The sequence below is a fragment of the Canis lupus genome, chromosome 31 (assembly GCF_011100685.1).
Source record: "Canis lupus familiaris isolate Mischka breed German Shepherd chromosome 31, alternate assembly UU_Cfam_GSD_1.0, whole genome shotgun sequence".
Taxonomy (NCBI): Eukaryota; Metazoa; Chordata; class Mammalia; order Carnivora; family Canidae; genus Canis; species Canis lupus.
Window position 1 is genome coordinate 38,133,551 of NC_049252.1, and position 15,749 is coordinate 38,149,299.

Consider the following 15,749-nt stretch of genomic DNA (forward strand, 5'->3'; position numbering starts at 1 on the left):
GGGAATCTTGGGGGCGATTGTTCCCAAGCAGGAGAGGCGCCTTCTTCGTCCTCCAGAACATTCTGCGAAACACCTCCCCGCTGAGCTCCGCCGCTGGTGCCGGGCGGTGTCTGCACCACGGGCTGGTCAGAGGAGCCTCTGCCCCACTCATCCCCCGTCAGCGCACACTCATGCTCCCCCCACCGGGTGGGCCACACTCCCTGGGCTCCAAGCCCTGGGCCTGAGACAGGCAGCCCCGAGCAGCCTCACCTCTAAGAGTCATCGCCTCGCAGGCCAGCGGGGCTCAGGCGCCTGAACGTTCACTCACCCCTCCTCCGTCCATCTGTTCATCCACCTGTTCATTCCTCCGTTTTCCCACCTATCATTCCGTCTGTCCATCATCCGTCTACCATCCATCATTTTCCTTCTATCCATCCCTCCCTCCCTCCCTCCCTCCCTCCTCCTTCCATCTATCTGTCCACCCACCCATCCATCCGTCCACCATGTCGTGTTTCCTGTGCTCCTCCTCCGTGCCGCATCCCAGGCTGGCCTGAGGAACGTCAAGGTGAACAGGCATTGTCTCCCCCTCAGAGGTTTCCAGCCTGGTGGGCACAGACATAAATGTCATTGTCACAGTGTGTTTTCATAGGTGTAAGCGTAGGGACTGGCAGTCAGGGAGGCTCCAGCCTCCGGGATAAGGAGGTGTGGACTGGGTGGAGGCTGGGCCCCTCCTTCTATGCCCTCCTGCTGGGGGCACAGAGGACCGGTGCTTTCCTGTGAGAGGCCCTGCTGCCCACGGCAGCCTCCCAGCAGGCAGGCCCTGAGCCCCACATGCTGTCACTGAGTCCCGCCTCTTCTCAGCTCCGGGGACTGCTGCACACGGGGGTCCGCCCAAGCTGCCCTCTCTCCGTGGGTCCTTGCCTTGCTGACACCCTCTACAACGGGTGCAGTGCGGCCGAGCAGTGTTCCCCCGGCCCCCATTCATCACATGGCTCCTACTATCACCTGTCGTTGAGTATGTTTGGCTTCTAGAAGTTTCTTTTCTCTGGGAGGAGCAGGAGCCGTGGGAAGCTCCAGTGGGTAGTCCTGAACCACCTTCTTCCTGTGGCTCAGATTTCCCCTCCTGGAGCTTCGTTCAGGGGCCTCTGGTGTGTCCGGGTCCAGCAGTCATTGTGTCTCACTGGAGGGCACTGCCGGCGACCAGCGGCCCTGGTCCCTGAGGGGAGCAGGGTGGGCTTGGATGCTGACGGGGTCACTGCAGCAGGATGGGCCTCCTGGCCGCGCCCTCACTCGCAGTCTCAGTGGAGGTGTGGGGATGCAGTTCAGGGGCAGGTGTTGACCCCATCCTGTTTGGGACGTGCCTTCCAGATGGCCCAGACGTCCAGAGCATTGCACTGGATCGTGAAGGCCCTGAGAGACAGTGGCTTTGGCTCCGAGGAGGGCTTCCCCACCCTGGGTGAGTCTCCCTCTACTGGCCCGTGGTCTCCTGAGTCTGGGGGCGTGTGGGGAGGCGGAGGGGCTCCCACTGCGCCTGGGGGTGGGCCTTGGGAGCCGCCCAGCCTGGGGGTCCCAGGGGAGCGCAGCCCGCCCCGTGGAAGCAGGGGACATGACCAGGCAGAGACTGAGCAGAGGCCTGGCCCACGCCCCGTCCTCCCTCCCCACCCCCCCGCCGCCCCCATGCATCGTGCTGCCCAGGAGGTGCCCCGGGGGCAGAAAGCAAAGTGCACGCTCCTCAGTGTGCAGCCAGCCAGGAAAGGGGCCCGATTAACTGCTGACCCCAGTGGAGCTCGTGGGCCCTCCTTTGCTCCACGGGCTCCGGGGTAGCCACACAAGGAGCCAGGCGCTGGCAGGACGGCACTGCCCGACCCCAGACCTCTGTCCTCCTGGCGCGGGGCCCCCGTGAGGGCTGGCGGTGTTCGGTCTGGGCTCAGGGAGGTGGAGGCGGCCCAGTCGTGGGGACGGGGCCATAGAGGACGCCCCCGCCCCGTGGGCCAGGTGTCTGAGCCGGGCCCCGGCTTTGCCCACGGCTCCCCGTGGCTCTTCCCAGCACCCCAGAAGGCCTCCCTGGGGCGGGACCGTGAGCCGGACGGCGGACACAAGGCGGAGGACGCAGGCGACACCCACCACGTGAACGCCCGGCACCTCCTCTACCCCAACTCCCACGTCACGCGGTTCCCAGTGCCCAACGAGAAGGTGCCCTGGGAGGTAAGTGCCGGTCTCAGCCAGAGGCGCCCGGTGTCCTCACCGCCGGGCACCAGGTGGCCTCACCTGCCTCAGCCTCACAGGGACGTGCTGGACAGAGGAGGAAACTGAGTCACACAGGTCCACACAGCTAAAGGTGGTGGAGCTGGGATTGGAGCCAGGGCGCTGGGGGGGCTCTGACCCACACAGGGAGCAGACTGCTCCCCGCCTGCATCCGCCTCACCTGTCCTACAGCCCGCATCCCCAGGGAGCACTTGCTGCCCCTTTTTGGGTGCCAGGTGACAGCCTCTGCATGCCCTCCCTGCCCGACGGGCTTTCACTCTGGCCTTTCCAGAATGTTCCGGGCTGTGGCTTCCATTCTTTCTCCCAAGTGTCTGAGAGCTGGGGGGCCTCCTCACTTCTGGAGTCCAGCCTAGACCCCCCATCCTGGGGCCTCCCCTAGACCAGCAGAGCCATTGCGGCCCCCCAGGTGGGCCCCCGGGTCAGGTGCACCCCTCAGGCCTGCCCGAGCATGGAGCTACCGTGTGCACTTTGGGGACGCTCCCGGGGTCCTTGCCGACAAGCACCTTGAGGAGGAGCTGCCCCTGTCACCTGGGGTGCCTGGGCCCCAGCCGCGCGGTCCGGGGTAACAGCCTGGAGTGAGAACCGCCGTGTTTGTGCAGACGGACTTTCTCATCTACGACCCGCCCTTTTACACGGACGACAGGAAGGACAAGGGCTTGGTGGACCCCGTGGGAAAGTGAGTGTGGGCACCCCCGGGCCCGGGTGGGAGGGCGGGCGAGGACCAGCTGGGCGCTCCGGGGTGGCCGCCAGAAGCTGCTCAGGGCGAGGCTCCTGCGGGGACAGGGTGCCCCGCTCCCCCCCCGGGGCTGGGGGTGCCCGACGCCCGATCCGGGGCAGCACCCCCTCCCATCGGGGACGTGGCTTCTCCCTTGCTCCCAGTGCCCTGGAACCCCTGGCCGGGATCACCTACAACGCCGTGGATGGGCCTATAGACCGGCGGAGCTTCCACGGGGTCTACGCGGTCCAGGACGGGCTCCCTCTGTGAGTGCAGCCGCCGCCCTCGCGCATCACCCCGACCCTTGTGCGGTGCCTTCGGGGCTTGCTCCTGGGGTCAGCGGTCCTGTCTTGGCAAGCTAGCCGTTTTTCTGACAAAAACGAACAAAACACAGAAGAAAAGAGACCTTGACATAACGGGTTTCCTTAGCACCATCCCTGCACCTCCCGGGACTTACCGCTGGCCTCGGGCTCTTCGCCTCCACCTGAGTGACCTCGGTGACTTCCGTTCTTCCCTGTGCAATGGGGATGAGCTCCCGCCCTCTCCATAGATTAACGAGAAAGCAGGCTTCACCTGAGAGGGTTCTGGCCTCAGGGGATAAGCTGAGGGGCTGGTGGGCCCGGGTCAGGGGCTGGTGGTGTTTCCCAGCGTCTGTTCCCTGCGGGGACGGGCTCTGTGCCCCATTGTACATCGAGTACATGCAACGTAAAGCTGTCGAGTGACCGGTGGCATCCCGCCTGCGGTGTGTCAGCCTGGGGTTCTGGCAGGTAGAGGAGCCTCCTCTGCCCCGGGTGGCTGGGGCGGTGGCAGCACCAGGGCTGGGAGGATGAGGAAGGTGCCATCAGAAGTAGGGGAGGGATGACAGGTCTCTTGGATGCCCTGAGCCCCGGGGGGCGGACGAGGCCTGAGAGAGGGGGCAGGCGGCAGGCATTTACGTCCTGGAGCAGGAGCGGGTGACTGTCGGGAGGTGGTGGGAAACGGGAGGGCATGAGAACAGGAAGCTGGCCCCAGCTGTGGGGACGGGAGGCCACGTGGGGTGGGGCAGGTGCAGGTGGTGGCATGGGAGGAGTCAGGCTGGATGCAGATGTGTGTCGTGTGGTGCGACGATCGAGCTGCACGCTCTCTGGGGGGCGGGATGCCCACGCTACCACGTACGCGTCTGCGGTGGGGCTGGATTTCTTCTCCCAAGGAGACCTCTTTCCCTCCCCACCAAGTCCACGGTGACCTGAAGCTCCTGCCTTGTCCCTTGGAGTCCCAAGGTGGTGGCCCCGGGTGGGGAGGTGGGTTTGGCCAGGCCAGGGGAGAGGCTGGCAGGTCCGGGTCTCATCCCTGCCTCCCCACGCCAGCTCTGAGGTGGGGTGCCCGGGCTCTGGAAATCCTGGGCCGGGGAAGGTCCGGGGGGAGCCAGCACGCTCCCCAGTGAGTGCCCTGCCCACTGCCCCCACCCAGTCCTCTCGGAGCCAGGCGGCCTAAGTGACCCCCGTCTGTCCCAGGAACCCCATGGGCCGCACGGGACTGCGTGGGCGTGGAAGCCTCAGTTGCTTTGGACCCAACCACACGCTGCAGCCTGTGATCACCCGGTGAGTAGCCTCGGATGAGGCCCCTCAGTCGCCGGTGGGGCCCTCCCCGTGCGCCGGCAGCTGAGAGGACAGATCGTATGTGGGGCCTGGGTGCACGTGGGCCCCCCCAGAGCCTGCTCCGGCCTCCCGGACCCCCCTCCCTTGGGTGCCTCTGGGAGGAGGGGCAAAGCCACAGACCAAGGCCCAGGACAGACACGTGAAAGTGTGCATAACCGCCCCCCCCTGCATTTCCAAAGAGCAGCAGGGGAGCTGCTGGGGCCAGGCATGGCTTCTCTCTGAGGCTTTTGATAAAACAAACAAAAAAACAACTTTCCTGAAAGGCCGCCCCCTTCTAGTCCCACCGGCAGGCAGCACCCACCAACGAGGGGAAGATACCCCTGACAGTCATAGGCTGGTTCTCCCCCTGGAGCAGGTTCTGGGGAAAGGAGACAGGGCTGGGCGCCGGGGAGGCCGGGGAGGCCAGGGGCTCCCCCCCATCCTCCCCTCGGTGCAGGGAGAGCTGTGCTGAGGTCAGGGGATCCCCCGGGCCGCCCCTTCTTCAGGTGGAGGCGGAACCAGGACGGAGCCATCTGCAGGAAGAGCATAAAGAAAATGCTGGAGGTGCTGGTGGTGAAGCACCCCGTCTCAGAGTCCTGGGCCTTGCCAGGGGTAAGCCGCTGCCGTGCGTCCGTGCCGCCGGGCGCTCCACCCGCTGAGCCCCTGCAGGCGCCCCCCCCCCCCCCCCCCCCCCCGGCAGCTGTGGACCCTGCCCCCGGTTCTGAGGGACACACTGGGGCTTGGCTTCGTACAAGGAACTCCCCTTCCCGGCTCCTTATCTTGTGCTCGTGAAGACGGGTTCAGAGACTCTGGTGTGTGGGCGCCGACGGAGCACTAGGCTCGGGGCTGGGGCTGCGTCGGAGGCTCGCGGTCCTGGGGGCCAACGTGGGTCCCCGTGCAGGTGTCTCAGGCGGGCACCTGCTGCGGGTGTGTGGCCCAGAGCTGAGCCCTAAGGACAGGATGGCGTGTGGGGCTGGGGGGCGGGAGGAAGGGTCCCTCTGCTCAGGAGCAGCAGCTGGAGGTAGGGCTGAAGGCCCGAGTGCACCCCAAGGCCTTGTGGGGAAGAACACGACAGGGGTGCAGAAGGCCCTGGGCTGGACTGCTCCCGTTTGACGCCCAGACCGGTGCGCCCTCCCCCCATCCCTGTTCTGGGGTCCTGGCAGGAGGACCAGGTCACCCAACAAGCTCTGAGCTGGGGCACAGCCTCTGGGATGCAGCCCCTACTGGGGACCCCTCCTCTGAGCGCGTGCCCGGGAAGTTCCCTGATTCCCCCGACCTCAGCACCCGCCCCGGGCCCCGGGGCTGCTTGGCTGGGACGGCCTGTTGGCGGGCATGCGTGTGCACCCAGGTCCTCAGGCTGCAGCGAGGGGTCCGGGGCTCCGGGCGGCTCTGGCCCCTGCAGCCAGGATCCCCGGGCCCCCGCTGAACCAGGGGGCGGCTTACGGCCAGTCCCTCTCCCCCCGGGGCTCCTCTAGCATGATTCAGTCTCCGTCTTGGGCACTTTGGTCTCTGCGGGCAGGACACTGGCCCAGCACCAGTGTGGGTCTAGCAGTTGGCATCTTCTGAGCCGTGTACCCACAGCCCCAGGCCGTGTACCCGCAGCCCCAGGCCGTGTACCCGCAGCCCCAGGCCATGTACCTACAGCCCTAGAGCCGTGTACCTGCAGCCCCAGGCCGTGTACCTGCAGCCCCAGGCCATGTACCCGCAGCCCCAGGCCGTGGACCCGCAGCCCCAGGCCGTGGACCCGCAGCCCCAGGCCCACACAGGTCCCCAGCACTCCAGCATTCGAGGGGCAGCTGTGTCTCTTGCGCCAAAGCGGGATGGCTGTGACGTGGACTCGGAGGGACTTTGATAACAAACAGGGCCTCCCAGAGGGGCGAGGGCCAGGCAGCGCAGGCCAGGATCGGTCCCCGGGGCGGGTGGCGTGGGGACTGGCCGGGAGCCCGGCCTGGGGCGGCAGAGGTGAGAGCTGGCACCTGAGGAACGCGAGTGGTGAAAACGTGCCCTGCTGGGGCCGGGCTGGCGGAGGGCAGGGCGCTGGTGGCCTCCGGGCCTGAGAGAGGCCCTGGTGCCGCTGCAGCCCTGAGACGCCGTGCCTCTGGCCTGACTCAGCCCGGCTCCGTCACACGCTGACGTGGGCAGTGGGCTCTGGGCAGTGTCACTCGGCCCCGAGACAGCCAGGCCGCAGACACGCCTCCGCCTGTGGCTCCGGGGCGCTGGCCGGCTGCCCACGCCGGGTATGGGGCCGGGGGGGTGGGTCCCCGGACAGCCTCACAGACCCCCTGCGTCCTCCCCACTCAGGGCTCTCGGGAACCGGGAGAGATCCTGCCCCGGAAGCTGAAGCAGGTCCTCCGTCGAGAGTTCTGGTCTCCCTTCCAGAACTTGCTGATACAGGGCACGGAGGTAAGGCGGCCGTTCTGCTTCGCTCCCGTCCGCGTGTCCTGGTCCCCACGCTGGCTGCGGCTGCACAGGAGGGGACACTGGGACGCCGCCCCCACCCACATCCCGCAGCTCCTGGGGGAGGAGCTGGGACCAGGAGGTGCCCGCCGTGTCCCCATCCTCCCCCTCCAGTCTTGCCCCGAGCACACGGGCGCGTGGGATGCAGGGTCTGTGTCCCGCAGGGCAGTGGGCGGTCGGGCCTGCAGCCTTCGCTGAGTCTTCTCATCATCACGAAAGCAGTCTGCGGCCGCGCGTGCCCCTTCCCGCGGGCCCACGGCGTGACCTCCGTGTGCGCAGGCCGGGGCCGGGGCCAGCCAGCTGTCCCCCCAGGAGGGGGCCGCGCCGCGCACGTTTCTTCCTAACTTGCCTTTTCACTCAGTTTGCGATGGCCGCGGTTTTAGGCCCCGATCTACAAATCCGCCTTTTCCGTGGCCGCGGGATGTTTTGTGCCTTGAATAGCCGAACGTGGCCAGCGGGCACCTGGGTTGTCGCCGCTCCCGTGTCCGGCCCAGTTCAGGGCCAAACAGGCGACAGCTGATATTTAGACTTTTGACCTCCGGAAGCCAGCCGCTCCCAGGGCCCGGCCCGGTTGGTAAAGAGAATTAAGTGGTTTACTTACTGAGGGGGGATCCACGCCACACAAAATTAGCAAAGTGAGCGGGGCCGTGGCATCGGGTGCCCCGCCGTGTTGTGCGATCACCACGTCCACCTCCAGCCTCCAGAACATTCCCTGGGCGCTCTCTGCGCCCCACCCCTCCCCCGCGGCACTGGTCTGCTCTCGGGCTCTGCACCCCCCGCCCCCCTGCCCCCCACCCCGCCCGTGCAGGGCCCTGGTTGCAATCACACAGCGAGCAGCCTTTGGCGTCTGGCTTCTATCACTCGGCGCAATGTTTTTGCCGCCCGCCGTCCCGCTGCAGTCCTTCCAAGGCCGGGCAGGGAGGCTCTGGCTGCGGGCCGGAGCCCAGGAGGGGGCTGAGTGAGGCGCGGGGGGGCCCCCTTGGGTCAGGCACGTGGAGGCCGCATCGTGGAGCAGGCCGTGTGGACGGGGAGAGAATGGGGGGGGGGCCCCCGAGGGTGAGCAGCTGTGGCCGGGGGTCCTCGTGGAGCAGCAAGCAGGGGTGGGGCTCAGCGCTCCCCGGGGCGGATGGGCTCACCCTGTGCTGCCTCCCAGGTGTACAAGGGGTACGTGGACGACCCCAGGAACACGGACAACGCCTGGATTGAGACAGTGGCCATCAGCATCCACTTCCCAGACCAGAGCGACATGGATCTGAAGAGGCTGAACTCTGTACGGGCTCCGGGGAGGGGGCGACATGGGGCCACCATGCTCTGGGGGGACCTCCAGGCCTCCAGGAGGGGTCTGCCCGGAGTTCCAGGCGGCCAGCACTGGCTGAGCCCAGATGGGGGGCTGCAGAGAGTAGGGGGCCCCGGAGGCACCTGCAGATGGCCGGGGCGGAGTCAGAGCTGGACCTCCTGGGAGGGGGTCAGGTGCCCATGGGGATAGCGTCCCCCGCACTGAGATCAGTGCAGAGCTGGGACCCCCGGGCCCGGGGAGCAGACCCGAGCTGGGTTTGCAGGACAGAACCCTGAGAATAAGGCTACCGGCTGTGTCCTCAGGATGGATTTTCAGGTCTAGGCAGGAGTTCTCGGAGTTTTTCACTCCCTTTGATAGAAGAGCCCAGTGAAGCAGCCACAGGCCAGAGACCCTGGGTGGTGGCGTCCCCGAGGCCCTTCTGCAGCTGGTTTTGAGGGTGTTTGGGCAGAGGCACGTCTGGCTCAGGAGGGACTCAGCACCTACGTTTGCCCTTGCAGCACCTGCACACCTGTGACCCCGGGATGTCCGTCCAATGGCAGGTGGTGGACAAGCGCATCCCACTGTATGCCAACCACAAGACCATCCTCCAGAAGGTGGCCGCTCTGTTCGGGGCTTTCTACTGACCCGTGGGCTCCAGCCGGGCCCCCCCGCCAGGGGCAGGTGAGGCTGGTCGGCCCCCGGCCCCCGTGGAGGCTGCCCGGGACCCAGGCTGACACCAGCTGCCCAAGGGCCCTGCCGCCCTGGACCTCGCCGGGGCCGGGGGCTGCTGCTGGGGTGCCGCGTGGTGTGGTTTGGGGATCTCCACCTCGAGTCACCGACCAGATGAGCCTGTGAACTGGACAATGTCAGGGCGCCCTGAGAGGAGAGCCAAGGCAGGGGACGGGCTGGCTGTGGTTACACGGCCATTCCTCGGGGTTGACGTGGCCCCTGGGACCCGCCAGCCGTCGTCACCCCTGGCAGCCCCGGCCCGCGGCTAGTGATTCCCTCCTGGTCACAGCGTGAGCAGCTCGTCCACGACAGGCGTGCACTGGCCTGGGGGCTGCATCTCCTGGACAGTCGGGGATCCCCCGTGCTCTTCTCCTCGGGCCCACAGCCCGGAGGTGGTGTCCACCGTGACCTTACGCAGACCTCACCTGTGCTGGGGTGGGAGCCGGGGCTGTCAGGGCTGAGCCCGTTCGGGGGCGGGGGCCACACAAGCACACGTCTTCTCTGGAGACCACAGGGTGTCTGCCTACGTGCCAGCCCGGGGACTGGGCGGGAGCTCCCCATGCACGGCACTCCCTCCTTCCCTGTGAGCCCAGGGAGGGGCAGGCGGTGGGCATAGACGGCGGGGGGAGCCACCTGCTCCGTGTCAGTGACTCACAAGCCATCAGCATAAACCGCCAGGAGTCATCAGGGCCGGGAATGTTGTAAAACCCAACATTAAATCTGCTGCTCCCTCCAGCCTGGCCTGCGTCTTCTGTGCTTCCTGCAAATAAAGTTCAGACACCTGCAGTGCTCAGGGCGCTGTGTCTGAGTCACTGAAACCTCTTTGGACCGTGGCGGAGCCTCCTCCCGAGGCCCTCTCCTACGATTCCTCCCCGTGCACATCCTGAGGCCCCTGAGGCCCAAACTCATGATTTCCTCTCTGATCCCCTGCCGCCCGGCTCCCTACTCTTCATACCCCTGGACCCAGCCTCCGGCATCGGCCCCCAGCACCCAGGCTGGTCCGCAGGGATCTCACACCCTCTCCGTGGCTTCCGGCACACACAGGAGTAGGGGGGACACGGCGGGGGGGGGGGGGGGGCTTGGTTCTTTATCTAGACGCATCTACCTAGCCAAGCTAGCATTCAACTGCCAGCACCGAATGATGACATTTTAGAATCGTAAAGACTAAAATAATGCATTGTGCTCTGAAAGAACATCTCTAAGTTGAATTTCAGAGAAGCAGACACTGACTTAGCTTGGCTGCGGTAACAAAATCCCGGACGGGGTGGGGGTGGGGAGGCTCCAACAACAGGCGTTTAGCTCTGGTCCTGGAGGCTGGCGGTCGGTCGGAGCCCCCGGGGCCAGCAGGGTTGGGGCTGGTGGGAGCTCTCTTCTGGCTGGCAGTGGCCGCCTCCCACTGCGCGCTCACGGCCCGTCCTCGGTGTGTGCACGGAGACGGAGTGCTCCTGGGGTCTCTTCCTACCGAGACCCTAATCCTATCACATCAGGGCTCTGCTGGAGGCCTCGGGTAACCTAAGTACGTCCTACGTCCGGAGAGGCCCCACCTCCCAGTACAGCCACACTGGGAGCCAGGGCTCGCCGTACTGGGCGTGGGGAGGGAGACACAAAGCTCCAGGCTGTAACACACGCACACCCCTGCGCCGGGCACAGACCAAGCGCTGCGATAAGCCAAGAAACCATGAGAGTGTATGGCAAGTCTCTGTTGGGGCACGCTGGAAAAAATAAAATGTGATCACAGCCTTGCTGGGGTCAGTGGGAGCCGCGGAGGGGCTTGCGGGTGACCCCAGCGCAGCGGCGTCCTCTGGCTCAGGAGGAGGAAGGAGAGGCTGCGTGGCTCGGCGCGGGGACGGCGGGGCTCACGGGTGCGGGGCCGCTGAGCCGCTGGCAGGGCGGGGACAGGTGAATAACTGTAACCCCCTGAGCCCCGAGGAGTTAGCTGGAAACCAGGCTGTGAGGGAAGCACTGGAACCAGCGGAGGATGGTTACTATGAAATAAAATGGCTCGAGACCCGCAAGACGCCGCAGTAACCGTGACACGTATAAATCGTGATTTTTCCATCCGGGTAAACAAATGACCCAGCTCCTGTGTCTTGTTTTCTATTTATTTTTCTCTATCAGCTAAGACCAAGGAAAGCATGATAGCCGACAGCGTGGAGAAGGCGTGCGGCACAGACGCTTGCAGAGAAAGGCGCGGACAGAGTTCTCGCAGAGCCACGGCCGCAGGCCTCCTGTGAGGAGCCAGGAGCCCCGAGGGGTGGAGGGCGTCACGGCAGCCTTCGCTTGGGAAGTCATCCCTCGCAGGAGCTGTTACCCCTCCGGCAACACGGCTGCTGCTTCTCCTTTTCCTTTTTTTTTTTTAAAGATTTTATTTATTTATTTATGAGACACCCAGAAAGAGAGGCAGAGACACAGGCAGAGGGAGAAGCAGGCTCCATGCAGGGAGGCCGATGCGGGACTCGATCCCAGGACCCCGGGGTCACGCCCTGAGCCGGAGGCAGTCGCTCCACCACAGAGCCCCCCAGGTGTCCCAGCACCATAGCTTTTTAAATATATAAAGCAAACCTGATAGAAAGTCAAGGAGAAATTGGCAAATTCGCAGGAATATTTGAGACATTTTCTCAGAAATCGAGGAATCAAGAAGCCAAAGGAAAGCAGAGCAGAATTTGACTAAGACAATCAACAAGACTGAGGTCCGGGCAGCCCGGGGGGCTCAGCGGTTTAGCGCTGCCTGCGGTCCGGGGTGTGATCCTGGAGACCCGGGATCGAGTCCCTCATCAGGCTCCCCGCATGGAGCCTGCTTCTCCCTCTGCCGGTGTCTCTGCCTCTCTCTCTCTCTCTCTCTCTCTCTCTCTGAATAAATAAATAAATAAGTCTTTAAAAAAAAAAAAAGAACAAAAACAAGACTGAGGTCCTTGTGTGTCCCTGCGGGAGGTGTGTGTGTGCACCTTCATACATACGGCGTGTATTTATGTGTAAATATATACGTATATGTCATGCGATATACACACGTGTGTAACTTAGATGCACATTCATTCACATGCAAATCACATGCAAATTATATGCCAACAACATGCAAATTAGATGTGAATCACATGCAATTTATAGGTAAATTATATGTGAATTATATTAAATAAGTGGGGCTCCCAGGTGGCTCGGTGGGTGAAGCATCTGCCTTCGGCTCAGGTCATGATCTCAGGGTCCTGGGATCGAGTCCTGCATCAGGTTCCCTGTTCAGTGAAGACTCCGCTTCTCCCTCTACCCCTCCCCTGCTCATGCTCTTTTGCTGACTTTCTCTCTTTCAAATAAAAAAATTGAATGGAATCTTTTTAAAAATCACGTAAGTGATGTACAATGTATTTATATATCGTATGAAATGAGTATGTATATGTCGTGCAAGTGCCACACGCACATAGACACAGCACTACACCAACACACCTTGCTCGTGCGTGTGTGTGGTCCTGTCCCCACCCCAAGAGCAGCAACAAGAGGCTCAGAGGAGACGCACAGGACCTTCACCAATCACCCCAGGGAGGGGATCTCAGAACTTTGCAAGGCAGCCCCAGCACGGGGCCACACTCTCTGGCCTTAGCCTCAGGACAGCAACGATGGAACGAGAACACACACCAGAAGGGACAGAAACAGGAGCCTGAGCTCGGGACTGTGGGGACCGGTCCCCTGGCCAGCTGGGAGGGCGAGGGGGCGGTGTCCAGGGCGGGGCTCTGCTGGTGGGGCAGCCCTCTGCCCTCTGCCCTCCCTCAGAGCGGCTTCTGTCCTCACCTTGGGCCTCCGTTTCCTCAGGCAGGGGCACTAACAAGGAGGGCCGTGCCTCTGTCCTCAGAGCAGACGCTGTCCTTGTGACCCTGGTCTGCGCTCAGTCCCAGGAGCAGGCCAGGCAAGGCCCCTGAGCTGGGCGTTGTCCAGGGAAGGCCCAGGGGGGCCACCGTGCCTGCCACCTGCCACCTGTGTCTCTAGTGGGAAGCGGACCAACGCGAGACCGTGAGGGGTTCGTGTAACCCCCCGTGGGATGTGGCTGGAGGCTCCCAAGTGAACCTACCTAACCTTAGACGCCCTTGCTACAAAATCAAAGACAGAAAGTGAATGGTCTGAGGTTCTAGCTTCAGAAGCTCAAGAAACGGCTACGACATCGATGCAGGAGCCAGGGAAGCCGGGCTTTACGGAGGAGGGAAAATCAGAGTCGGCATGATGAAGACGTTAAAAAATCGGTTCTCGGAAACGCAGACAAAGCAGAGGGGACGTAGCCCTCCGTGGGCCAGTGAGGGGAACGTGGCCCTCCGTGGGCAGTGAGGCTCTGGGCACCCTTGGTTCCCGGCCCTGCCCCCAGGCTGCCCACCAGCCGCCCTTGAACCTCTCCCTCTGCGCTGCCCCAGCCCCTGCTGGGAGCCAGTCTCCCCGATGGTGTGGCAGGCCGGGCTCCTGTCTGGGGGTCCCCGCGGCGGGGCCAGCGCACACTGACACCCTGAGGAGGGGCGGCCCCCGGGGGAGCGCAGCGCTCCGGCCTCCTCCCTGAGATGTTTTGTCCCTCGGCCTGCTTCCGCCGTGGCCGTGGGCTGGTCCCTGGGGAGATGCTCTCGGCCCCGCTCGGCGAAACCACCTTCCTGGCGGGGAAGCAATTAAGCAGCCGGAGCAGCTGCCCAGCATCCCTGGGGCCGGCGAGCCTGGGTTCCGGGGATAAATGGGTGAGCTAATGGGCCCTGAGCCCAATTACAGTCGGAAGCTCAGCGACGGCGGGCAGACCACGCGGCCCGGAGGCATCAGGAGCTTCTGCTGTTCCTGAGCGACGCTCCCGGGCTGTGGCCTGCGCCTGGCTGGCGGCCAGCACCCCCCGAGAGGCCGGCCCTGCGGCCGGGGGCACCGCTCAGCGCACCCTGCAGGCGAGCGCCCCGCGTCCGTCTGCCCCGCTGTCCATCGAGGCAGAGCCACCCGAGAATAGCAAACCTGTGTGGCATGTTATCATCTTCTGCTGTGGAGGCAGAGCAAAGGCATCCGGGCAGATGTGAACTACGAGCCACCAGCACCCAGATCAAGATCCAGAACATACCGTCCCAGGAGCCCCTCCTGCCCTGTCCCATCACTGCCCTCCGGAACTTTCCGTAAGTAGAACCACACAGCGTGGGCTTGGCGTTCCGGCCTCTCCCACTTTGCTTTTTATGTCTCTGGATTCCCCTGCACTGACACTGTGCTTGTTGGTAGCAAACCCATTTAATTTGTTTAATTTGAATATTAAAATATTCCTGACCTTTGGGGTTCCCATTTGGCGTCTATGTGATTTGCCTTATACGTTGATGTACCAGCAGCTTCAAGGCTCACATTATTTTAATCTCCAAAAAGAGAGCTGGCTGCTGAAAGCAGAAATAATCACGCGTTACGAGGCCCCTACACACGAGGACGTGCGCGGGAGGACAGCGCACAGCACCGCTGCTCAGGCTGTGTCCAAACGTGCCCTGAAGGACTGCCCTGGTGAGCAGCCGCAGCCGGACACGTCGGCCTAGGCCGCCGCTGAGATAGCGTGGCTGGGGCGCAGCTCCGGACAGAAGGCACAATCACAGAATCCCGTGCTCCTAAAGGAGGCAGGAGAGAGGAGAAGGGAGCAGGGCAGAGGGACCGGAGCCCGAGCCCTGAGCACGGGCTGTCGCAGCCAGGACGGCACCACCAGCCAGCACGATGGCCTGGCCCTCGCCATCCCCGGGCCCCATCGCAGTCAGCTCTGCTCTCTCCTCCGTCTTCTCCAGTCTCTCACTGACCCAGCCTTTCCTTCCTTGTCTTTTTTTTTTTTTTAGACATTTTATTTATTTATTCATGAGAGACACGCAGAGAGAGGCAGAGACCCAGGCAGAGGGAGAAGCAGGCTCCCTGAGGGGACCCCGATGCGGGACTCAATCCCGGGACCCCGGGGTCACTCCCTGAGCCAAAGGCACACACTCAACCACTGAACCACCTGGACGTCCCTCTTCCTTGCCCTCTATGAAGTGCACTGATCAGTCACTTGTAACATGTCTTTCAGTTTGGGAGCGTCTGAAGAGCTCTCACTGCTGGACAGACACTATGCATGTTTGGCACGAATGTCACAGAGGTGCTGTTGTGTGTTTCTCCATCCACTGCATCAAAGGCTAACTGACACCGATCTCTCCTGATTTCTTATTACTGATGACTTTGACCTTGGTCGCGTAGGCAGGGTGGTTTCTGCTGTGCTTCTCCACTGTAAAATCATTGTTTCCCCTTTGTAGTTAATAAACATATGGAGGAAGAGACTCTGGTGCTATAGAAACCGTGCAGGTAGCAAAGTGTAAAGACACGGGTATGAGGATGGAACTCGACACCGCGGGCTGACCTGATCGCAAGGAGGCTGCAGTGGCTATGCTAGTGTCAGACAAAATGATCCGGGGGTGAAGAGCATTACCTCATAATGAGAAAGGGCCAATTTATAAAGAAGACATATTAATCTGAATAAAGGGCTTCAAAATACACGAAGCAAAAACTGATGGAACTGTAAGAACAGCAGACAAATCTACCATCAGTCAGAGACATCAACACCCCTCTCTCAATGATTAATAGAACACATGAAAGATCAGCAATGATGTAAAATGCTAGACTCACACTATCAGCCATCTTAACCTCATCAACACTTCTAGAACATTCCACGGAGCAGTCATACAACACGTTTAAGTAAACATGTAACAATTACTAACATGGG

The 15,749-nt window shown here is 63.0% G+C and overlaps 1 protein-coding gene across 1 annotated transcript in view; it reads left to right on the forward strand.

The window, feature by feature from the left end:
• The window catches only part of TRPM2 (transient receptor potential cation channel subfamily M member 2), a 47,894-nt gene extending 38,120 nt beyond the window's left edge, over positions 1-9,774 (forward strand). Inside the window, 9 exon segments of the mRNA XM_038581622.1 lie at positions 1,348-1,435; positions 2,027-2,184; positions 2,844-2,920; positions 3,124-3,225; positions 4,453-4,539; positions 5,082-5,187; positions 6,877-6,978; positions 8,186-8,302; positions 8,827-9,774. Of these exon segments, the coding sequence (XP_038437550.1) occupies positions 1,348-1,435; positions 2,027-2,184; positions 2,844-2,920; positions 3,124-3,225; positions 4,453-4,539; positions 5,082-5,187; positions 6,877-6,978; positions 8,186-8,302; positions 8,827-8,952 (963 nt within the window). The 3' untranslated portion in view covers positions 8,953-9,774.
• The last annotated feature ends 5,975 nt before the right edge of the window (positions 9,775-15,749 follow it).